The sequence below is a fragment of the Pieris napi genome, chromosome 16 (assembly GCF_905475465.1).
Source record: "Pieris napi chromosome 16, ilPieNapi1.2, whole genome shotgun sequence".
In the NCBI taxonomy this organism is placed as follows: Eukaryota; Metazoa; Arthropoda; class Insecta; order Lepidoptera; family Pieridae; genus Pieris; species Pieris napi.
In genome coordinates this window covers 4,652,351-4,677,951 of record NC_062249.1, presented here as the reverse complement: position 1 = coordinate 4,677,951, position 25,601 = coordinate 4,652,351, and the positions used below count along the sequence as shown (strand labels likewise).

Below are 25,601 nucleotides of genomic sequence, written 5' to 3'. Positions count from 1 at the left end.
GGATAAGCCCAGGTATGAAAAAGCAAAAGTTAAGGGTAAAATAAAAAGAAATGTAGTATTGGTAGAAACTAGCACAAAAGATAAAAATGTTCCAATAAAAGACATAAAACGTCCCCCACAGGTTCGTCCTGCTAGTGACCCAAGCAGTAACGATCCGGGCCCTTCAACTTCAAAAGGTTGAGAAGAATCCAGGCGTTCTCCCTCTTAGAGAAGGAACCGCTATGATTACGTATGATAAGTGGATAGTAATTAAGACATTAGATATTAAACTTATTAAGGAAGAATTAGAATTTAATATGCATAGGTATATAGAACTAAATAAAATAGTAGAATTACAGTTAAATACCAGTAGCCCTTCGTTAACATACTTCAATGATGTTAAGCTTCAAGTTAATTATATGTTAAATATCACATTGAACAAATATTCAGAAATTGTACCAATTAATAGACAGAAAAGAGGACTCATTAATCCTTTGGGATCTCTAGTTAAAATGATAACAGGAAATTTGGATTACGATGATGCTATTAAATATGACAACTTAATAAAAAATGTAAAATCTCGTGAACATTCTCTGGAAAAGAAAACTACTGTTATATCCGAAACGATAAGACTTGTTGCAAACTCTACTATAAATATTACAAACAATCTCGAACAATTAAGTGATGCAATTAATAAAATTAATAAAAATATTAAAGACATTTCAATTATTTCACATGTTAACCAAATAACACATATCTATAATTCCTTCTTACATAATTTTCAAATAATTTACACAAAATTGACCGAGATTGAAAACATTTTAGCATTCAGTAGAATGGGCGTATTACATCAATCTATAATTAATACTAATGAACTCATTAATGTACTTAGAATCATAGAGAAAACAGATAAGCTGATATTTAAAGTAATTCCTGAAAATATTGTAAGAATTGAACAGTCCATGACATTGAAATCGTATTTTAAGAACAATGTTATTACTTTAGTATTAGAAATACCCTTAGTTAAGAAAGAAACTTATTTTTATTATAAAATTGTACCCTTACCTATCACCCAACCTGAAACAAACCTTACCTTAATAATATTACCCAAGTATCCTTACCTTATTGCGAAGGGGTTGAAAGCGAAATCGCTGTCGACACCATGTAAGAATATAGAAGAAGAAATATACATCTGTGATGAGCTGCAGACCATGGTACCTGTTGAAGACACTTGTATCCTGGACCTGATGAAATATTCTCACAACGTCTCTTGCAAACAAATTCCAATAGAATTCGAAGAAATTAAAGTAGAACTTTTACAGATTAACCGATGGATAATCTACTCTAAATCACCTGTTGATCTGGTTAGAACCTGTGATAATGAAATTTTACATTACACTCTCATAAATACTTACTTATTAACCATAGAAGATAAATGCCAATATAACATTGCAAATCACAATTTAAGAATACATAGCAGTAACGGTGAGAAGCTTATATCTCAAAAGCTGCCGCTAGTAAATTTACCTGAAAATTTGAAGATCAGTATCCAGAGCAACATTAATCCTGTTAAGCTGAATGGGGTTGATTTAACCAATTTAAAAGTATTATCATACGCCCTACAAAACAGTGAAAATCAAAGTGATAGTGTAGTGAAAACCAATAGTGTCAGTTTAGGGACAATAATTCTATATGTAATTTTAAGTCTTATATCCTTTCTGGCATACAAAAAGATAAAAACATGTATAATATTTCAAGGCCGAAACCATCCTCCGAAAAATTGTTCTTCAGATGATTTCGAGCTTAAGGAGGGAAAAGTTACAATGTCACACAGATACCCAACAAGCACCGTAAGCGTTAATGCAATCAATGCTTAGTCTTATTATTCCATTGTGTACCACGAATCAAAGTTATCATGTAAGGGGTTTTAGCTGTAAGATTATAATTATATTAAAGGTAGTCTAATATCGGCCACCATAGTGATAGGGTCTAACATCGACCAACTTAGAATAAGAGTCTCGTATCGACTATAAGTTAAGAATATTAAGTGTAATTTACTTAATAAAGTTTTCCTTTTTAAAAAAACCTTTGATAACCGTCGCGATTTGACTAAATTGACCAGTGTTTTTCATTACGTTGGCATTTATCGAAATTTTCGTTAGTAAATATTATTTATTGTTGAAAAATTTGTTTCGTCGTAGATTTTGAAAATAATTAAAGTTATTTCAAACTGCTAAAGAAAATAAATATAAGTATGGATGAAGGTATAAATAGTTCCTTTTTTTATATTCCACATTTAAAATATTAATACAATTTTATTTTAAAATTCGGATCTGTAAACAAATTTATTTTACAGGATTATACTTTTGTAAACATTGCAATCGTTTTGAAAAAGTATATAATTTTTTTAGAAATCATTTAAAAAAAATTACTCAAAACGTAAATGATGTAAACTTCTTACATGAAACTAAATATTTTCCTGTTAATTTAGCTTGTTAAAACCTTTATATTCTTTAAAGGTTTTCTTTTATTTCAGTAAAAAAATGTTAATGAAATAATTTGATTATTAAAATAAGCGTAAAAAGTTTTCAACCAATTATGTATTATTGTTAACCACATTATTTATACATTAATGAGGTTGCTAACTCTATTCATAACATTTTTTTTTTTCAACACTGACTTAGCGCACTCTGCTGATGCATTTGAAAACTAATTCACGTTCCAATTAAGCTTCAGCATTATGCGGCATTGTGCGACACTGAGTCGCATTATGCTCTGTAATTGGAAAACGCACATTACAATCGTCATCGAGGCAAAGACTTCCAAAGTGTATTTTTTATCGTCCATGAGTGTCAGCATGCTCATAGTCTTCTGTCCTCCTCGTCTGTGTCCAACCCATTCTGCGGCCTGATACAAAGTAATTTCTATAGGCATCAGGCTTAGACACGTGATCATTTATAAATTCGTTAGTGGGTAACGTCTACAAAGAGACATTGACTCAAGCACCTGAATAAAATAATTAATTTTAAAATAATTTTGTCTATATCCTTCTCATTATAAGATTTGGCTTAGATGTCTTAACAGTAGTGTATGTAAAATGACAGTTCGTGTCGACAAATTTTCATACAAATTTAGTTTTCGACTTGCATACACTACTGTTAAGGCATATTGACTAAGGCCCTACGGCTACTTAAATGTCGAATTCGGCTTCACAGTCAATTATTAGAGTCTAATATAATAATAATAATAACAATTGCCTAATTATTAGACAATTGTTATTACAAACCTTGAGGATTCAAGAATATAAGAATTAAGAAATAAGAATGGGGGCCTCATAGCCTACCGGTCTTATTAAGTGGCAGCTAGGTCAGGGGAACCGGGTTCGATTCCCGGTTCGAGGGCAAGTTTAAATTTAATTTAAATTTGTTCTCGGCCTTTGGGAGGGTTGTGCGGTACCGGGCAAGTGCCTAAACCGTACATGGAGGACATGGTCGAATTTCTAAGGCGAAAAGCACGAATTATAAAAATCTCATACTTGACGCTGGCTAATGCACAAACCGTGCCAGAGCCATAAAAAAAAAAGAAAAAAAGAAATAAGAATACTTACTATATTTTTTTTTTTTTTTTTTTTATATTATGGCAACAGCTTCAACTTTATGCCAGTTTCAAGTAAAAGGTTGGGAAACTACACGCGAAAAAAAATAAATAAACAAAGACATCAAAAGGAAATAAAGGGATAAGCTGGTTAAAAATAAAATATGTACATAAACATATTACATCTTAATATTATTATAGATTATGAAAGAAGATAATACATTATAATACAATAAAGGATAAAGCAAAAGGCAGGAGATTTTAGTCGGAAACGGAACATGAAGTGATTGTAAAGAATTCAGAAAGGAGGTACGGTCATATTGGGAACAAGAAAAGAAAATATGGTCAAGGTCACCAATATCTTCTCCACACTCACAAATATTACTATTAATAATACGAAGCCTTGCTAAATGATGAGGTGTACAAACATGTCCTAAACGCATTCTGGAAATGATAGAAGTGACAGTTTTAGAACTTTTAACCTCAAAGAACCATGGTCTACTGGGGATCCTGGGTTGAATTTCAGCATAATGTTTGCCTTTGAACTTGCTGCTTCTCAACCAAACATCATTCCATGACTCCCAAAGATGGGTTTTCGGAAGAGCAGCTAAATCATGACAATAATTAATGTATGGGACTATGTCTCCATCCTTTATAGCTTCTTTAGCAAGCTCATCGACTTTCTCGTTTCCTTTAATTCCACTGTGACTTGGAATCCATGCAAAGATAACGGTGTAATTTCTTTGAGAACATATTAAAAGCTTATCACGTATTTCGCAAATAATAGGATAACAAAGTTTCATTTGAAAAGGAAATTTTTCAAGAGATTGTAGTGCACTTTTTGAGTCTGAAAATATGATTGTACTTTTAGATTTTAATAAAATAACTAGTTCTAAAGCTTTTAAAAGAGCAAAACACTCTCCAGTAAAAACCGAGGATTCAGGAGGAAGTTTAATCTTTTGAATTATTTTATGTTGCCAATGAATTAGACCAACTCCAACACAATCATCAACAGAGATTTTAGAGGCATCTGTAAAAATATAATCCCAACCTTCCCAATTTTGTTCCTCAACGCTACTCATGAAACGAATATTTGTTTCCAGAATATCTTGCTTACGGACGCCTATATTATATCTTATATCCGGATCAAGAATTAAAGAATTGAATTGTGTCATAAATATGGGTAATGATGGAGATCGATGAATGCGGCTGTGTAATGTTAAAAATTTACGAAAGCTTATTATTAGACATGGTAATGATTTGTGACGCCAGTAACGGGATGTATAAATAATATTGTTCAATTCATGCAGCCTTCCATGTAGAGGGTGGTTAGAAAACTGCATAGATTTGAACAAGAATCGATCACTTAAAAATTGCCTTCTTAATTTTAAAGGAGGATCGCAGCATTCTACTTGTAAAGCATTGGATGGGCTTGATTTCATTACTCCTGTCACAATTCGCAAAGCTTTTGACTGAATGACATCGAGTTTTTGACTTCCCAAGACACTTCCTCCATCTAAGAGAAATGTGCCATAATCTAAAACAGATCTTATAAGAGCGTTATACACAAGTTTCATAGAAAACGGATGAGCACCCCACCATACACCTGAAAGGCATTTCATGATGTTAAGCAGCTGTGCACATTTCATAACAACATGTTCATAATGGGCAAGTCCAGACAATTTTGAATCCAATATAACTCCTAAAAATTTAATTTTTGTTTGGAGTGGCAAAGATTGACCATTAAAGGTCACATTTATTATAGGAGTTGTGCGTTTTTTGGAAAATACGACTATAGAACTTTTGGAAACTGATAGATCTAGGTCATTTTTAACTAACCAGATATTAAGACAATTAAGTGAACTAGACATGGAATTGCAAGCCTTAACCACAGATTTATCAACGGAATAAAAAAGAAGATCATCTGCATATTGTAGCACATTTATATGGGAATTTATAGATAATTCTAAATCATACGTGTAAATATTATATAAAAGTGGGCTTAGTACCGAACCTTGGGGAAGGCCTTTAAAAACTGTACGCTTTAACTCGGTAATATTACCATCTTTCTGAACGATTAATGATATGTATCTACATGATAGTAAATTGATGATAAAACGTATTAATAACGTAGGAACCTGTAGCTCTAATAATTTGCGTTGTAGAATAGAAATGTTCACATTATCATAGGCGGCAGAGATGTCCAAAAAGGCAGCAACAATATCTTCATCACGCGAAAAAGCTATGCGAATATCTGTGGTCAATATAGCTAAATTGTCTATTGTAGATTTTGACTTCCGAAAACCGTATTGACTATTGGCTATTAAATTATTGTTTTCTATAAACCATTCCAAACGATTCTTCACAAGATGTTCAGCAATTTTAGTTAAAACGGAGGACAACGCAATAGGCCTATATGCGGCAACATCATTGGTAGGTTTGTTAGGTTTTTTAATCGCTATAACTTCTTGAGACTTCCATGTTTCAGGAATATTACCTGTGACCATGACGGAGTTTATTAAATTTAAAAAATACATTAAGGCAGTATCACCAAGATGAGATAAAAATGAGTACATAATACCATCCTGACCAGGAGATGAATCTTTAACATGTGAAAGCACACCTTTCAATTCATGTAATGAAAAAGGAGAGTTTAAAGAGGAAGTGTCATCTATCAAAGACGATTCCAAAGGAAAGTAGATCGATTCAGCAGCTGTTGGAGGAGCTAATCTGTCTAAAAAGGCATTTGTTAAAAAAGGGGGAAGTGAAGACGATGATAAAGATTCTTTGAAAGCAGATCGAAAACGTTTAATACTTGTCCAAACTTCTGAAGGGCACGTAGAAGGAGATAAAGAAGTACAAAAATTTTTCCAGCCTGCCTGCTTTTTATCTCTGAGGAATTTACGTGTGGTACTAATAACTTCATTGAGAATATCTAAATTTTCATTGGACATGTCCTCAGCATAGACTCTCTCAGCTTCCTTTCTTCTGCTTACAGCAACCATACATTCTCTATCCCACCATGGAGGAAAAGGAATCTTATTAGACGGATTTCGTTTGACAGAAAAAATCTGATCGGCAGATTCTATTAAACATGTAGCCAAAGCTTTAGAGGAATTGGTCTCACCACCGCTAACTAATTCAGGCAAATCATTTATTTTAGATTCGACAAGGATTTTAAATGCAAGCCAATCAGCATTATTTAATTTATATTTCACACGAGGTTGTCGTTTTTGATAAGGAGAGCGTCTAATAGGTGAGGATATGATAATCGGGAAATGATCACTGCCAAAAGTAGATGATGAAGTGTACCAAGAACGAGAAGAAGCAAGATCTGGAGTACAAATTGATAAGTCAACCGCGCTAAGCTTTTCATTAGGCTTTGTACGTCTGGTTGGTGAGCCAGTATTAAGTAAACACAAATTATGTAAATCTAATATTTCAACTAAACGTACACCATTGGAGTCAGTAGTGCCACAACCAAACATTTGGTGATGAGAGTTAAAGTCACCCAATAGAAGGAATGGACGACTAAGTGAAGAAAGTAAATTATTAACGCTATTGAGAATAACAAAAGAGGAACGAGCTAGGTAAATGGAAACTATAGAAATATTATCAATTTTTATGCCGACAATATTAATGGCATCATTAGAGATTAATGAGGAAAACGCTATTTCAGAAAAATTAATTGAGTTCCTGACAAGTAACGCTACGCCACCATGGCCATCAAATCTATCATCACGCAAGCAGGTATATCCTGGGATCCTTAATAGGTACCCTGGCTTCAACCACGTTTCAGATAACGCAACAACAACGGGAGAATGTTTATTTATCAAGTATATCAAATCATGTTTCTTTGGAACAACACTCCTGCAATTCCATTGAATTATCTTGGAATCCATTATTTTTAATAACATTAACTGATTTAATTTTTTCATTAATAGAGGCAACGTGGGACGGTTTCAATAAGTTTGAGTTTATTAAACTAGTTAATAATGCTAGTATCATTTCTAATACATCAGATTTTTCTTCTTCTTTATTTTTGTGTCCAACCAGAGCACTGCCGTTTTTAGGCTCTGGAACTTGGAAATCTTTTAAAACATTATAATGAGCAACACGATCATAACCATGTTGTGGTTTACGAGGAGAGCGAGGTTTTAAGAATATTGTCTTTTTATTTGAGGCATTAGTAGAATTATTACGAGATACAGACTTCGCTGCGGAAGAATATACGGGTTTTGGTACTTCCGGAATTGTTGAACTTAATGCATCTGCGTATGAAGGCTTAATAGAAGAAAAATATTTACTGGCTTCGGCATAAGACATGCAGCTCTGAGCCATTTTAACTTTGATTTCTGTCTGTCTCACAAATTCTGGACATGACTTATCTATCGCTGAATGGGACCCTTCGACTTCACACATTACACAATACAGAGGATCTTTATCTGACCTGTCACATGATACACCTGCATGTTGACCTCCACAGTTATAACATATTGGAGTCTTAGAACGACATTGAACTTTGGTATGACCATAACGGCAGCATTTATAGCATTGTATGGTAGGATAAATATATATTTCTACTGGAAGAGCATTATAGCACATGAAAACCCTTTTTGGTAAAACTTGCCCATCAAATGTTATTACAACTGATTCAGAGGGTTTCCAAGAAACCGAGTCATTAATTTTTACCTTGCGATTCAAACGTCTTATTTTAAGTATTTTGCCGCAGCCTATAGGTACGGATACATTTTGTTGAACTTCCTCTACACTCCAATCTACTGGGACCCCGCGAACTAGACCCATTCTTGTTACGCTGAAAGTGGGAATGAAGGCTTTTAACTTTTTCGTTTCCAAAAGATTGCAGTTAAGAAAATTATTGGCGTCTTTATAATCGGAAAAGCCAACTACGCACCTGTTTCTTCCTATACGCTTTACACTTCCGGGAATAATATTATTAAATTTGTTCTGCTTTAAAAAATTGCCAAATGTTATTGGATGGAGAATGGTCCCGTCGTCAGGTGAACTTTGAATACGTTGAACATGTATAAAATAAGGGGAAACATCGGTAGAAACATATTCAGTACGGCCAATCGAACGGGGGTCCGTATTGGTTACTGAAGTTGTGGTGTTGTTTGAATTTCCCGCGTTAGAGTCTTGAGAGATATTTGAATTTTCCGTGTAAGATGTTGATGGTCGAGAGGGTGTGCTATGTGAATTATTATTATTTTGCAAGTGTGGAGATGACGTGGATTGAGATATAGGTTTTGAAGTAACCTTTTTAATTAAAATTGACTCATCTTCTACATTGCATAAGCTTTCGCACTGACAGTAATCACCGCTAGAACCACTACCTTTCTTTTTCTTAATTTTCGTACATTGCCGACAAAGGCGCAAATAACGTGTTCGTTTACGACTTCCTTCACCTGTTTGAGATGATACCGAACAATCGGTATCCATTTTGTCAAATTCATCTTGTGAACCAACAGATACATTTGATCCCACAGGGAGATTCAAGCCAACAAGGCCATCATCCCCCCGACCTAGATCGGGGGGCTTGTTCATACAATATTTACAGAAATTACAAAAACTTACCGACTACACGATGACACTATACACAAATATGATATAAAGATTACATATAATACAAAAATTAAAACTACCAGCTTATCCTCTGCGTTTTAACTAGTAAAATTAAATTAAATATTCAACACCGTGAAAAATACGTGAACGAAGTTTCCCGCGCTTTTTTTTCCCTCATACTTACTATATAATACTGTGGTCTGTGACTCTGTGATTAGTAATAGTGATATGGCTTAAAGGTCTCGTTACCAGGCCATAAAATTATAATAAAAAAAGTAATAGTGATACGACGATCGGCATCGCAGCAATCAGCAAACAAATTTCACACATCCACATTATTATGATAAAATAAGCCATACAGCAAGAAAATGCCTAAAGTGGTTTCCAGGAGTATTGTTTGTTCTGACACAAAAGACCAAGAAGAATACAATGAAACAAAACCACTGCATATTTACTATTGTTTATGTGGACAAATGTCGCTAATTCTGGATTGTTCATTAGACAGACTACCACTGCGACCAACAGACGGAGCCCGAGTCATTGATGGTTCAAAACACGCTCATAAAATCACTTCAGATCCTGATGAAACGATTTATTTAAAACGAGAGAAAGGTATTGAAAGGCAATACAGATTAAAATGTAAGAAGTGTTCTATTCCCATTTATTACAAGCACGATCAAGAAAGTAATGTTGTTTTTATACTAGAGGGTGCATTAGTGCAGACTGTGGGTGAAGTGACAGACATCTATAAACAAGTGGCTTTAGTGCAACCAAAGAAAATTATGGTTACAAAACATACTAAGAATATGGGTAAATTCAGTTCAGTGACAGTTTCCACTATAGACGAGGAAGAAGATGAGATAGAAGCAAGAGAAGTGGCTGACAGCTATGCCAATAATGCTAGGATTATTGAAAAACAATTGGAAAGGAAAGGAATGAATAAGAGACAGGCTGAAATGCCATCACAAGGTTCCGGTGAAAAAAGAGTTCGAGGGACTTTGATAGACAAGTAATATTTTGTTTATTGTTTGAAAATTGCAATTTGTAATAAACATACAATTTTTAACTTATAAATACAGCTCAATCATTTATTTCTACCCCTAATAGGTTATCTAAACCACAACTTCATATAAACAGGGTGATAAAAGTAATAATAAGAACAGAGGTTTTAAATCTTTTTAATCATATGAAAAGAAATACATTTATAATATTTAAATTTACCATGACTGACAATATTTTCTTTTTAATATTTACAATCGTTCTGGTTCTTGTAAAAATTAGGTATGAAGAGAATTCTTTATATAAACAGACTGTTTTATTAAGTTTTAATGTCAATTTATTTATAATAATATAATGTTGCTTTTCTCTGACTCTTAAATTATGAAGAAAAAAGTTCAAATTATAGTACAATAAACTATAATTAACTTTGCATAATTAAAAATTAAGATTTATAACACAGGGAAGACAGTGAATATGACTACAATCAAATAGTAAAAAACTGTTCTACTAAGTTTTAACATGTTGAAACTTAGTGGTACAATAACATTTAGATTTTTACATAATCAGTTCAACTTTTAAAATATTATTATGGAAGTATTTTAATAGCCAATGTTAAAAAAAATGGTTAAAACAATTTAATTATTTTAAGGTTTTAACAGGTAATAAAAATATTTTAAGACCAATTGTTATAACACTGATTATGAAGTTTTAAATCTTAACCCTATAGGAATGTGATTTATGGTAAAATGGGTAAGATTTTATAACACTTTATTCATTTATAATTTACAATGTCTCAGAAGGGCACTTATAAGGGTAATCCCTAAGACTATAATTTGTAACTGGCAACACCGACTATTATGGACTCTCCAAAGTGTTTCATACACATTAATTTTTTTTGGTGTCGCAAGTACAATTTTGAATATGCTTGTCAAACTGGATCATGTTCTTTTTACATTTAAATACAATAGAATACTATATTGATGCCACTTAAATTAATATTAAATTCTACTGTCTTTCATATTTTTACAAGCCAAACCTTATGGGTATTCATTGACAGTAAAGTAAGTTTAAAATTCTGAAGAACTTTAAGCAACATATTTTTGTTTAATTTATAAATAGGCAGTTTTAGAAGGTATCATTTTTTATTTCTGCTGACCATGTAAACATTTTTATCTTAGTATGGGTAAATTTCTAACAAAAAAAAAACCCAAAAGGAAGAATCATTATGTAGGATTGTTTAATATCATATAAAAAGAACTATAAAATTTATTTAAAGTCTTCAAGTTTTGTATTGTCATTCGACTTTTGAATTAGAATATGGATTAGGAGTAGATAAAAAATAAATCAAAATTTCTAGCAACACTACTTTCAGTCTGACAATATCAAGGGAAAATCAATTTTGATATTATAGATCAGGCCAAACAATTTAATACCTAGCTAATATTTAATACTGTTATATCATATTTAAATTAACTGTATATTTTTGAATTTAACGCAAATTTTAAATCTACCAATAGAAGTTTTAAAAATCAAAATATTTATATAGAATTTGCAACTCAGTATTTTTAGCATTGGTGTCTACTGGAATTTACTAACATTGATAGTAATGTTCAGTTCTTACAACAGCGTCAGAGTCTATTCTATTAAGAACAGAAACTGAATAAGATAGTCTCAGCTAACTTTATTTACAATTTAATTGCAAATTCTAAAGATTACGTCAAATTTCAAAACAAAATCCTGCTAAGTTCATACATACATCTATTTAACCTTTACTATATAATTATTTTAATTTCTACGAATCTCACTTTATACTGTTGACACAGTTACCTAGTACCTAATTTGTTCCGCCTGGTCGAGTCAAACAAATTCATCGAAAAGTCTAAGAGTAAATTAACGAAAATTTGAGCATGACCACCTAGTGTATATAAGTAAAATATTCACAAGGTCTAGTTTAGACGAGCACAGGCTTCCGTTTTCGCTTGGTCCTGTGGTGTTTGGCGCTAGGCCGAGTGTCAGTCGGTGCTATAACCGCTTGAGTGGTGGAGCCGCGGGCTGGTGAAAAGGATGGTATTGACGAGCTAGGATGTCGCCCTATAACAGTCCAAATGTCCCCCTATACATTCATTACGCCGTCAAAAGAACGATAAACATAATATTGTATATTCAGTGATACTTACAACTTGTGGTTGGTTTTGGGCGAGTTTTATATTCCTCTCTTGTATCATTAACTGGTGCGCTGCCCTGCAATCGAAAGAGAAAATAAGTATTAGATGTACCTACTAGGTGGTACTTTAGATTATTTATAAACTTGCTGAGTCGTCATGTGCCAGTGCATTTTTATTTCCTGTTATATTTCATACACTGTTAGCACAGAACTTCTGGATCGTGCACAAATACCTATTTGTGTACTTAGATAAACCTTCTAATGCTTAAACTTCTGATTATAAGGCATATTAAAGTTTCCTCCAACTTACAAATCAATTTTAAATTACTTATCAACTTTAAAATAATCTGGTACCTGTCCATCTGTTCTTGTGTCATATCCAACGCTTCTTGCATTTCCCTAGATGTATTCCTTACAAATTCCGGATCGCAATATTCTCCAAGTCCTTGTTCTGTTAAAACCTGTTGAAATTTACAATTAGTTTTATTGAAATTACGTAAACGGAATTTTAGTTTCAAACATCTTAAACTAGGTCCATATTCAGGAGAAATTCTATATCACTTCACGCGATAGAATAAAGAAACGGTACTGATAGTTTAAAAAGTCAACATAGAGACACAATGACAACAATCTAATGGGGGTTCTATATATATATTATAGAAGATCCATTGAATCGACGACGGACTTAAAATGTTTCCAACAACTTATTTTTTCAAACGTTTGCAATTATTCAGATATATTATTAGGTACTAGCTGACCGGGCAAACGTCGTTTTGCCATGTATATCATTTATAATACAAAAATAGGGGTTGATCGTAGAGGGGTGAAAGTTAGGGGTTGTATGTATTTTTTTTTGAAATAAAAAAAAATATTTAGGGGGGTACCCTTAACGTTAGATGTTGTCCGATTCTCAGACATACCCAATATGCACACAAAATTTCATGAGAATCGGTCGAGCCGTTTCGGAGGAGTTTAACCACAAACACCGCGACACGAGAATTTTATATACTTATTAGATTAATGTTGGAAGTGTAATAGAGTTTTCACTGTCAATTAATTAAATAGTCGTAGCAATGGCAATGATTTTTATCTTACCCTAGTTACAAGGCTTTCTGCAGACCCCACAACTGGCACTGATGAACTATTGCGAGGGCTGCCTGGTAGAGACATCACACCACGCCCAGCACTATCTCCGCCTGTTATTTAGATAAGCTTATATTTCCGTTTTTATATTCTTAGGATTCTTTATCTGCAATGTCCGTTTTTAAATGTTCTTATCTCGGAAGTTTTTCCTTTAATATTTGTGTTAGATAACACTTTTATTTAATTCATAATTATTTTAGCTAATGTTTCTAAATTAACTTTAGTTCAATGCAAATCTAAATCTAGCAACTATTCTTCTATGTATGAAGCATATAAGCTAGTCCTAAATATTCTATAATAAAGCAGTGAAGGTATACGCAATGATTACCTAACATTTAATTTATCGTCCTCATGAGATTTAATATCGTGCATTAAGCATGATAGTTCTAATAACTATCTATTCTAAACAGTTCTTCATATAGGTTAGTTTACGTGCCATGTAAGTACCCTGTTAAAATGACAGTGACTACTTATTAAGTTATGACATATTTTGTTAGGTTAGTGTGCTTAAATGCGTGTGAAAATATTTTTAATGTGAAAATTATGTTTTTTGCAAAGCCATGTATGTGTTAATACAGTTTCGACACGTCGTATCGTTAAATGTTCCTGAATTTGTCAGAACCCATCGAACTCCTATAAGCTTGAATATAAAATTAGTGCGTGTTGATGAAAAGCATAGAAAGTTTCCTTCGTTTAATATACAATTTTCTTACCCAGAACATTTAAAGAATTACTAAACAAAATACTAGAGTTATAAGACACATTAGATAAACGTTCTGCCGGACACGTCAAAAGAACCATAAATTCTAAAAAGGATATTTTTCTTAAGAAGTTACAAATATAAGAAAAGTAGGTATTTGCAGAGGAAAGATTATTTGATAGAGTTGGAATTTTAGTAATCAAATTCATAGAAAAAAGATCTAGAAGTTATTTGAAAAAGGAAACTTCCTACAAGGTGCGGACCTGGCGAATGCGGGCGATCTACATGACGCGTGTGCTGCGCATGCGTGGCAGCGCCCGAAGACGCGCTGCGCACCATCCGACCTGCCGCCATTGGCCGAATTGTTCGGAGACTTCTCCTCTCTCCTCCTCTACTAGCCCGCTGCTGCTGCATGCACGGGGCATGTGAAAACGCAAACGGCAGTTTTGCTGCTGCATTGTAGCCGTACAGAGTCATTGTCTTCGACTCTAAAGCAGGCGTTATCTCCCCTGCCAGTAACGGAGAAATCTTTGGCTGTATCGTATCCGTTATAGGGGAGGGTGTTTTATCTTCGGGCGACGCTTTCCGTGGTATTGTAAGTTTTTCTATAGATGCGTTGTCTTCTGGGTGAACCTTTTGTCGATTGGTAGGTGCTTTGCTTGATTCCGGGGTCGACAGGTAATTGACACAGCCAAACGCCAGCCCGATCTGTCCCAGCATTTCTGGATAGTTTGACCGCTGATTGCTGTCCATCCAAAGGAAAGCGTGTGTAAGAAAGTGTTATGTGTTATTCACACGATGCAAGTTAGTGCTAAAACATTATATCTACAGAGTTCACTCGAAAAATCACACGTTTTAGCTACCTTGATAAATAGCGTTCTTAAGATTGTTTGTTGTTCTTCTGCAATAATAAGCGATGTTTCTATGAGTTTCTTTGAGTTTTTAAAAATATTAGAATGTTACACTTCCGATTAATAAATGTTTTGTTACTTACTCTAACACCTGATAAATCTTTTCTGACTCCCCATTGAGTATCAGCGGACGCATTGGTATGTGTTCTTTGGGTTGCCCATTTGCTCTATAGATTTAAAATGATTATTATTAACTGAATAACTTACGAAACTATGAATAATCGATGTTACTACTTACAAATTTGGCGTTAAAGGCAGAGGACCAACTCCATATTCCTTTTGCATCATCGAACTTAGATGGTTTCCGACGCCTTCTAAAAAATAATCAAATTTTATATAGAATAAAATAGTACATACATCTTTATTAAACCTTATTTACACTAAATATTTATTAAATAAAATTATTTGCAAGTATGCATACATTTGTAGTTACTGTACACAATTAGTAGTAGTAAATTCAGTAAATTCCTAATAGTCCCTCCCGCCTTTCTCTTTAATTAGCTTTGATAAAATTGGTTTAGCGATGAAAACGTTGAACGTAATCACGATTAGTTTTAAGTATATAAATATAGATTCTTATATTTTTTTTAAATACCTGCTGGAGGATCTCCAGGTTTCCGTTGTCTGTTTAAGTTCCTATTGGGTCCATGTCGTCGAATGCTTGACCAGACGCCGCCGAAAAGTGAGTGATTTCTCTGAAAATAGTAGCCTTATTCTCATCATTCTGTTGATATTTTGAAAATAGAATTCTGACATTCAGGTTATATGACAGTTCCTATTCACGTCTGAATTCTAAACAGAAAAACCTTTTTCAGAATATAACTCACCCGGTGCATTGGTAAGTCTAAGTTAGCATCAACATCATCTAGACATCCGGAGATAGCTCGCTTCAGTTCAGGACCAGCTTCATGCAGGGTTCTCAAACCAGCCTGTAGCGTCATCTGCTGAACCACTTCGCCACCAGCACTAGCTCTCATCTCCTGTTCCTTTCGCTTTTTGAACCTTCATGTCATAAAAACGTTTCAAAAACTATTTCACGATTGAATTAAATCGCTATGGTTTTCTGATGGAATATTTACACAATTCTAATCGCTAATGTTCTTATGTTTATGACTGATGTGTTGACTATATGAGTACTCGCTTGTACCTATAAAGCTGGCAAAGGTTTCTGTTCTCTATATTGTGACTAAGCTAATTTCACATCTATATATGCCTAGAAATTCTATGCTTTGTAAAACTTTAATTCTTAAGCTCTGCTATTTGATTCGCATAATATCTGTAATATTTCTGTTTTGAGCGTGGAATGGGTTATGTATTTCTCCGTTTAACAAAATATCACAAAAACACAACATATAACAATGAATAAATGGAAAACAAATGAAATACCCGGGAAAAATCCAAGCATGCCTGCTTACGGATCGGGAGTTAGCTTTGTGAAGGAATGGGCTAAGGCCTCAAAAGAAAACTTAAACCTTGAAGAACCATGCGGGGTACAATCGAAAACATCTATATTTTTGAATTCTGTTGTCAAATTTTGTTCTAACATCATTCGAAGCTGTAGTACTTAAGTGTTGTGGTGTTTCCTTACAACAATACATGCAGTGCAGTTTGATTTTTAGTTCGTCCTTCATCTGAAGGGCCTTGAGATGTTGGCGTGTAACATCTTAATGTCTCTAAATGCAAATATTATGATAACGTAGGTAGGCTCACGCTTTTGGGATATATGAATGTAATTGGTAATTAATTTAAAAAGATAGCTTTTTGGATAAGAAACGGAATTCTGACGAAACACCGCGACACACAAGTTTCTAGCTCAATCTTTTAACAACTAAAGGGTACATTCTGTTTCCTAGCAACATACGTTTCCTTTGATACTTACGCGTGATTCCTATGAAACAAAAATACAAGGTCAGTGTTAAACTGAACGTAACAAAAATATCATATAAGAAACCAATCATAAAACACATCTGTTTTGGCTTATTAAATATGTGCCCACTCAAAAGCTCATAAAAAATTTACTTATTTTAAATACAATTATTTTATATCAGCAACGATACAAGATCCTTTTATAATTTTAAAATATCAAAAGTTAATTATTTGTTTAACTTTTCTGTAAGTTATCTGTATTAATTTTTGATATTAACAATACTCGTTACGTTGTTATTTTGAATAACAAAAAATAACTCTTGTACCTTGCTGATAGTGTAACGAGGAAGAAATTAAGCTGAACGTATCGTTCATAGCATTTGTTAAATAGTTATTTCAAATAGTTTTGGCCAAACCGCCGCAATATCGATAACACTTTTTATTAGTCTATACTTTCATTATACTGTAACATATAGGTATACATTAAAGCTATGAGAATTGCTTATTGCTGTTTAGTTCAGTCTTAGCAGGTAACTTGGTAAAAATTTGTAGGGAGAGACTCAAAAAACGACTCCGATATAACAAAACTTGCCAATTATTTGACACCTATTCTGCTGTGCATAGAGTGTTCTTGCAAATCAACCTTAATACTTCAGTTATGTAATTGTTATACATAAATACTCTGATACAATACTAATTTAATACATTTGTATACCTTCTGAAATAGTCTTGTATTAAGAATGTTGCGTAAAACTTTCCAACGGTGATCTCGTTGGGATCACCTGGTGGTGGTACAACTTGGTCCAGCAGTTTCGGTGAGGTTCGCTTCCAAATCTTTTTTATTACAGCTCTCAATTCAGTATTACAATCGTCTATATTGCCTGAAATTAGATGAATACTTTGATTAAATATTAGTACGGTTTTTTGTGAATGTTTAACTAACCATGATACTTTAACGTATTCATGAATAGTTAAGTTTAAAAGTGTTTTGTCCTGCAAAAATCTTATGTCGCATAATACACGCACGTTTACCAGAATTTCCTGAGTTCGGTTTCGAACAGAACAAAAACACAAAATTGTGTCTGCGTTGTAACCCGTTTTGATTGATTGATTTATTTTATTTTTAGCCTTAAATTATTTCCTGATACACTTTAGTCTAATTAACCTGTGTTAGTAAATATTTTTTACAGTTAGTATGTATCAGGAAACCTCTCGGTAAAGGTCTTCTCCAAGGCGTGCCATCTTTCTCTATCCCGAGCTATTTGAATCCATTGAGGACCCGCGATCTTTTTGATGCTATCTTCCCATCAAGCGTAGGGTCTGCCTCTGTATCGTTTGCCTGGTGGGCCTCTCCATATAGTTACTGTTTTCGTCCATCTGTGATCTGTGAGGCGCGCTCCACGACCCGCCCACTTCCACTTCAGTTTTTTTGCGTGGCTTAGAGCACCAATTGCTTTCGTCTCTGATCTTATGTTTATGTTTCTTATCTTGTGTACCGTTTTGATTACTTATATATAAACCTTGTCAGATGTGTTTTGTAGATTAAAAAGTAGCACATTTTTATATGTTAACTTACCATCCGTTTTGATCTTTAGTGAAGTTCTGACCACAGCAAAGAGTGTGGCATTAAAGAGCACGGTGCCATCTGAATTAAGTGGCATGTTCATAGAGACTAGACGCTTACAGGCTACTCTATGAGGACATAGCTTGCCGAAACCTGAAAATAAGAAAGTCATGAATGAAATGAGTAGGTACGCAAGTACACATGTGTACGAGTAACTCAAGGCGTTAAACGTAAATTAATCAATAAAGCTTTTTATAAATTTGACGAATATTTAAATGATCCTTGGGATTGATTTCAAACAATTTGTATTACTCAAACTGAGCGATTAAAAAGAGTGGCGGAAAGTTTCTTGCCAGTTCTTCTTGCCCGCTCCGCCCTTGACTTGCGAACTGGTAGTAAATGTAAATTTACAATTAATTTAACTTCTTTTTTGACGTTCATACGTGTACTTGTTTACCTATGAAAAAGTTATTTTGAGTTTGAGTATCGTTGTCGCTATTGGAAGTAAGAGAGTTAGGGCGCCGGCTTAATAGCGACAAGTTAAAGTGAATTTTAACAGATTGGAACTTTTAAACGCGTTTAGTTAAATTGTTTTACGTAAGTTACTATGTCTTATCTCTGTCTGGTGTCTATATTTTAAATTACCTAAAGGCGGGCTTATTTTCCTTAACAACGTCACTACATCTAAATGTTTTATTCGACCCTTTGCGTCAGGATCATATTCACTCCATAACCTGAAAAGATAAAATGACCATTGTACTGAGTTATAAACACAATGGTCCAAAAATACTGCATTATCTCAGCTTAACAAATATAAGTAACTATGCGTAAATTACAAGTTGTTTTATTTGGAATCTAGATCGATTTAGCGGATTTAATATTAGGAAATGTTTTCATACCTTATAAATTCATCTAAGTGATGTGGTCCCAATATTGACCAGTCTCTAGTCAAATAGTCAAAGTTATCCATAATGACTGCCACGAATAAATTAATAATCTGGAATAAAATCATATAGAATTTTTACCTAGTAATCTTGCTTATGTATTTTTCTATTACATTGACATAATTCGACAAAAACGTTAGTACAGTAATACTATAATAATTGGGAAGTTTTTTTTTATTTTTGAATTTAGAACTCACCAAAAAAGAACACAGCACGTAAAATGAGATAAAATAGGGAAAAGCTAGAACACTCCCACAGGATTCACTACTGGTCCCCTCTTCCCCTTCATCTCTATAGTTTTCATCACATTTTACATCGGGATCCGGGGAAACACCCATCATTATGTCTTGCCATGCTTCACCTATGAGAAATTAAAATATATAATTTAGTCTTTCATCATCATCATATTTAGATCTAGAATATTTATTAGTGTTTTTATATGAAATTTATGTTTTTTAACAAATAATACATATATTTTTACCTGTAGCTGATCGGAATAATACTAGAATCGCCTGTGGGAATGTTTGAAAGTGATTGTTTCTCGTTATTGGCGTTTCGTCGTCTATCGCTATTTTACCGAATACCTAAAAGAAAAAAAAACTAGTTATTAATGCCTCGTAATATGAGACGGGTACTTAACTGCGTCCGTTGATATTTTATAAGGCTATATATGACCCATCCGATATAATAAGTTCTTCGCCGGGAAACGAACTGCAAGACGGTCGTCAGATTAATCTAATATGTATATAAAATTCTCGTGTCACAGTTTTCGTTGCCGTACTCCTCCGAAACGGCTTGACCGATTTTGATGAAATTTTTTATGCTTATCCGGTATCTATGAGAATCGGCCAACATCTATTTTTCATCCCCCTAAATGTTAGGGGTAGTCCACCCCTAAATTTTATTTTTTAGACAAAATTTTTAATTTCTTTTTTTTATGATACAAAATACAAAAATACATACAGTCCTCAATTTTCACCCTTCTACGATCAACCCCTATTTTTTATTATAAATGATAACAATGGCAAAACGACGTTTGCCCGGTCAGCTAGTATGATATAAAAACATCCTCTACAATCGGTGATATTCAGACTTGCCAAAAATAACTTGTTGGAAACGGAACTATTAGAACTAGTTAAAATGTTTTATTCATATTTTTTACGTCTTACCTGCATTCCGACTACAGCGTATATAAAAAACAGCATCAAAATAAGGAGAGCCACATAGGGTAGGGCTTGAAAGGATTTTATGAAGGTCCATAACAGAGTTCGGATGCCCTCTCCTCTTGACAGCAGCTTGACGAGTCTCATGACACGGAACAGACGGAAGAAATTTATCGATGGAATTGAGCTTTCCTGTAATAGTTTAATATTTATGTAATAAGGTATTGGTGGTAGCGTGATTAAATTTATTAAGTAATGTTTCTTACATTTTTAAGAAGCAAATACGTTGTTGCAGGTTTTTAAAATTGAATCACTTTTCAGATTTGAATTGGTTTTAAAATAGAACACAACAGCTAAACAAGAATATGCGTCGACATAATTAACGAAAGTTGAATCATATAAGATCTCTGAACTTTGACAAAAATTTCAATTTTGCACTATATACTAAGGTAAGCTACTTCCAATCGAAAGTTACATGTGTGTAGTATAACTAAAAAGATTAATTAATGAAGTTATTTTTTTTTTGTTTATTAATTATTGTAATCGGTGCTTACATTACAAATAATACTTTTTATTTACAGAAATCTAAAATATTCGTACTTATGCATATGTGCGTAAGCTTTGTACTACTAATTTTTTTTAGTTTATTCGTCTTTACTGAATATTTATAAATGTGTTTGTGCGTGTGCACATATGTATTTATTGTAACTGTCCCAGTTTTTACATCAAAAGCTTACGATATAGACTACAAAGCTAAGACTATTAGTAACATTGACTGTAGAAGATAAACATATTGTATCTTTTATATAGTTTTCAGAGCGGAGAACACTTGACCAAAGATTACGTTTCTTTTTATTTCAGACAATGATCAAATAAACAAAATTGTATACACTCTATAATTCTTCCTATCTCATTTTCTCCCACGTTAAATCTTATGAATTTATGCGGCTGTCTCTTTTTACTGTTGATTTTTCGTTTCATCGACTTTCAAATCACAACGTCATTCGTTACTTCATCCTACTTCTTAACGTTGAATAAAGGTAATTTTTGGTCAAGTTAATATAGTAACATCGAGCTAACTTACCTTAACAACATGCGTTCTTGGCAGACCACTTCCCTGAAACACGGTGTGAATAAGTAACTACAACATCAAGAAGATTGTTGTTATCACAACATCAATATCCTCCATGCAAGGGACAGTACCGCACTGTCTAAAATTAGATTGGTCTAAATTCATTAATAACATATTTAAAATGTGGTTCTTTTGTGGAATGGAATTTACGCGATTATTAGCAAATATTTTGTTTTTTTTTTTAAATTTAAACCAACCATAATAGTGTTACCTATGGTGTTGTCTAGTGCTCTGTGCTGTTACCTGGTTTTTAAGTTCGTTTACTTGTGATACGACGATGTCTATGATGCTACCAAGGACTATAATGAAGTCGAACGTATTCCACGCATCTCCGAAATAGTTCTGAAATAATCAAAGTTATGAAGTTAGAACAAATATCGAAGATATCACTGCAATTTTGACTAAATTCTAACTCCCAACCGGTACCTACCTAGTCCGAATATAACGTATTATCAAATGATATGATGCAAAAATATAGAACACTAGTTTAGCTAATGGTAAATCACTAATTTAGAAAAACCTATTTGTAAAAATAAATACATAGTGCCAAAAAAAGCCTATAAATAGACTTCAAAAGAAATGATACCAAAATTTTAAAAACTATTTTCCAGTAGGAGTAAATATATACCTTAAATCTAAAGGCCGCAAGTTTAAAGATGAACTCCAGAGCAAACACCGCGGTAAAGATCATGTTCAGCATATCCAACGCTTTACTGTACTCCACGGGCTGGTTGTGGTACTTCATGGCAAGTGTGATTGTGTTGATCATGATGAGAACGAAGATGGCATACTCGAATGGCTGGGAAGTCACAAACCACCATACTTTGTACTGTATACGGTGCTTTGGAATATACCTTGAAAATAATAAATAATGTACATTTAATTTGATTATCGTAAGTGATATTTGAAATTCGAAGTCTGTTTTAAAAGCTTTTACGTACAAATGCAAAATTCCTAATAGTTTTCTATACATATTTTATAGCAGTTATTTCAAACACAAAGTCATATTGGACTCACTAACTGAAAAATATTATAAAATCTTGATTTAAGTCAATTTGATAAATAACCACCCACCTCCTAATAGGTTTTGCTTTTAAAGCGAATTCAATACAATTCCTCTGGTTCTTATCTAACTCGCAGTTCTTGTACTCCTGCTCACCCTCGTTTTGGAATGTAACTATGACGAAACCGACGAATATGTTTACCTACAAAAGGATATATTCAGTTTTATATTGGTTCAATATTGACCCGTCTTTGGCTGCATTTGTAATGGCAGATGGGTCAAAAAGACCCTTACTTGGAAGGGCCCAGTGGGAAGAAGAAAGAGGAAATAAAAGGGATAACGGGAAAAAACTGAAAATTGTCCCAACAAATAGGGACAAATGGAAGAATCTGGAGGAGGCCTTCACTCCGTTGGCGGTCGAGTACTAGTGTAAAACTTAAAAGACATGGACTTACTATAGTTATAGTGTACTCGAATAAAGGCTATTTTTATTATTCTTTTTTCATATTGACCCGTCTTTACGGTACAATTGGGACTTGAGATTCATCTTACGAGTTTTAAACTTTGATTTCCCGAGTAGTATAACAAACTATTAGTATAGAAACTGTATGGGTTGATTGCCTAGTTTCTTAATAAGAAAATGTTGATAATTAAATGTTGCATTTTTACTGCAATATAGAATATAGAAACTTCAACTTTACCAGTGCCTTACGACTTTAGTTTAGAAACATTTGTCGAGTAGAAAACTTTGGAGAATTCCATTATTTTCGTGCATAGTAGAGTATAAACAAAATTGTTACTTGTAATAAAACTTACCATGAAGAAGGCGATTATAATAATATAAATAATATAGTACGCAGCAACAATTGGACGGAAATTAGTAATAGGACCACGATCTTCAGCATTTGAGTCTATAGATACATACAATAACCTGAAAGTTGTGAAATATATTATTATTCAGCGCATTTTTTTTATATTGACAATGAGTTTGTTTCAAAATATTGTTCCTATAAGCTTGCTTAAAAAAGTTATTCCTTTAGAAGAGTTATTCTACTTTAATTCCAAATCTTGACGGAACAGACCGTACAGAAGCAAATTCAGTAAGATTATAATAATATAATAACTTATATATTTATTCATTTATTTATAAAAACGCTTTTGCCCTAACAGGCAACCCTAAATTGACAAGTGTGCACAATAAGTTAATAAAATTTACAGACGAAACAAAAAACAAACATACGTAATTAATTAGGAAAAACAAAATTATATAATAAAAATACAATAAATTAACTAAAAAATAATAGAACTTTTGTCAGTTTACTCAACGGACAATGAAAAAGGTCCGTTAACCTATGTAATTCGTTAACTAAATTAATACACCAAATCATCTGTGCCCTTTTCAAAAAGTTTGTCCGAGCTGTGGGCACATGAAGTAACGGCGGACGGTGTCGCTGACGTACCCATCAGGTACATTGAAGTTAAGGTACTGAAGTTCTGTCAAATTACTGTCCTTGCCATGTAACAATTTTATGAAGTACATCACAAGCGCGAATTCTCGGCGTACTCTAACATCGTTGTAGCCCATAGAACCAAGAATAAATAAGGTCGGATACATGAGTAACAAGGCTGCCTCAAACATTTGTTTTGTTAAATAAATTTGTTTAGATTATATGCATTTGTAGTTTGAGTTAGAGTTAGTAACAATTCGGTCTTTGGTACGTTAGTATTTGTATTTTTGAAGTTGTGTGTTTTATTATTATAATTAACATACCCTGGCCATCCTTCAAAAGTAGATACTGTAAAAAGGGTGAGCATCCCCTTCATAACATTATCGAAATGAAAATCATTTTTCTTCCATTCTCTATCTCTTACCACGTAATTACGATTTTCAAACACCAAATACGTCCCCCTAAAAAAGTATTATATCACATAAAGTACAATATTAAGTATTTAATAAAAATGTTTTATATTAATACTTACTGGCATTCATCTTTCGTCATTTTGGATATATCATTACACATAAAAAATTTACCCTGAAACAAAACTTTTGCTTAAGTTTCTTAAGAAGCTGAAAATTATTTTACATGCGCTACAATAGAAAACTTTATCGACATAAAATTATATGAAGGCAAAATTTAGTAAAAAACACTGCCGTGTGTTATAAATTATGGTTAAACTAAAAAGCTTCATATATAAAATATAATTACAAAATATTGCAGCCTTACCTTAAACAACTGTACACCAACCACAGCGAACATAAATTGTAACAAATACGTAACTAACATTATATTTCCTATCGTCTTAATGGCTACTATCACACATTTGACCACATACTACAGGTGCATGCCATTAGTTCATACATTACCATGGACAAGGGATCCGGCCCGGCGCAGCATCAGGACATAGGGGAAAAGCAACAAATTATTCACAAAGGTTTATGGAACGTTATTTCTACATACGTTAGATCGACTGATCTACTGAAACGCCAAGGTAGGGGTTATGGTCTATGACTTTTTCGGGGTTAAATGTCTGGTCTGGTTGACTCTACACCTTTGGGTCTGGTCGTCATGCTTGTTAGTCATAGAAACTGTCAATGCTGATGACGTCAATTAAACAGAGAGTGCGCGTTAGTCATATTGTAATCATTGTACCAACATATATACCAAAAATTATTGTTACCAGTTATTGATATATTTTAAAGAATTTTCAGATTAATTAAATTCTGAATACAACTTTCAAAGCATCATTTGTAAGAATAAAACGTGTTAGAAATTGTTCTTCAAAAAACTTATGACACATTGTAAGGAATACCGCTCCCTCGGAAGAAACGGACTTCCCGTTTAAAAAATCGTTAAT

The 25,601-nt window shown here is 33.3% G+C and overlaps 2 protein-coding genes across 19 annotated transcripts in view; one reads left to right on the top strand and one right to left on the bottom strand.

Moving 5' to 3' along the window:
* The first annotated feature begins 9,372 nt into the window (after window positions 1-9,372).
* On the top strand, window positions 9,373-10,230 carry LOC125057009 (STING ER exit protein). The gene has a single exon (XM_047660413.1). The coding sequence runs from the start codon at window positions 9,525-9,527 to the stop codon at window positions 10,167-10,169; it is 645 nt and encodes a 214-aa protein (XP_047516369.1). The 5' UTR covers window positions 9,373-9,524; the 3' UTR covers window positions 10,170-10,230.
* Window positions 10,231-11,053: 823 nt separating this feature from the next.
* LOC125057007 (muscle calcium channel subunit alpha-1) overlaps window positions 11,054-25,601 on the bottom strand; it is a 73,446-nt gene continuing 58,898 nt past the window's right edge. For 4 of the 18 annotated variants that reach the window (XM_047660396.1, XM_047660394.1, XM_047660401.1 and 1 more), the window contains 25 exons: window positions 24,971-25,078; window positions 24,726-24,778; window positions 24,517-24,654; window positions 23,562-23,676; window positions 22,817-22,947; window positions 22,371-22,596; window positions 21,986-22,084; window positions 21,695-21,727; window positions 20,617-20,802; window positions 19,929-20,031; window positions 19,645-19,808; window positions 19,403-19,500; window positions 19,149-19,237; window positions 18,516-18,656; window positions 17,655-17,820; window positions 16,953-16,961; window positions 15,901-16,075; window positions 15,669-15,768; window positions 15,312-15,387; window positions 15,157-15,240; window positions 14,426-14,907; window positions 13,415-13,515; window positions 12,674-12,780; window positions 12,333-12,396; window positions 11,054-12,268 (listed from right to left, as the gene is read on the bottom strand). In XM_047660396.1, coding sequence (XP_047516352.1) covers window positions 12,107-12,268; window positions 12,333-12,396; window positions 12,674-12,780; window positions 13,415-13,515; window positions 14,426-14,907; window positions 15,157-15,240; window positions 15,312-15,387; window positions 15,669-15,768; window positions 15,901-16,075; window positions 16,953-16,961; window positions 17,655-17,820; window positions 18,516-18,656; window positions 19,149-19,237; window positions 19,403-19,500; window positions 19,645-19,808; window positions 19,929-20,031; window positions 20,617-20,802; window positions 21,695-21,727; window positions 21,986-22,084; window positions 22,371-22,596; window positions 22,817-22,947; window positions 23,562-23,676; window positions 24,517-24,654; window positions 24,726-24,778; window positions 24,971-25,078 — 3,210 coding nt within the window. In that variant the 3' untranslated portion in view covers window positions 11,054-12,106. Of the gene's footprint in view, window positions 12,269-12,332; window positions 12,397-12,673; window positions 12,781-13,414; window positions 13,516-14,425; window positions 14,908-15,025; window positions 15,064-15,156; window positions 15,241-15,311; window positions 15,388-15,668; window positions 15,769-15,900; window positions 16,076-16,952; window positions 16,962-17,654; window positions 17,821-18,515; window positions 18,657-19,148; window positions 19,238-19,402; window positions 19,501-19,644; window positions 19,809-19,928; window positions 20,032-20,616; window positions 20,803-21,694; window positions 21,728-21,985; window positions 22,085-22,370; window positions 22,597-22,816; window positions 22,948-23,561; window positions 23,677-24,516; window positions 24,655-24,725; window positions 24,779-24,970; window positions 25,079-25,601 lie in introns of those variants that run through there. The other 14 variants (XM_047660395.1, XM_047660409.1, XM_047660400.1 and 11 more) reach the window with 10 other exon arrangements.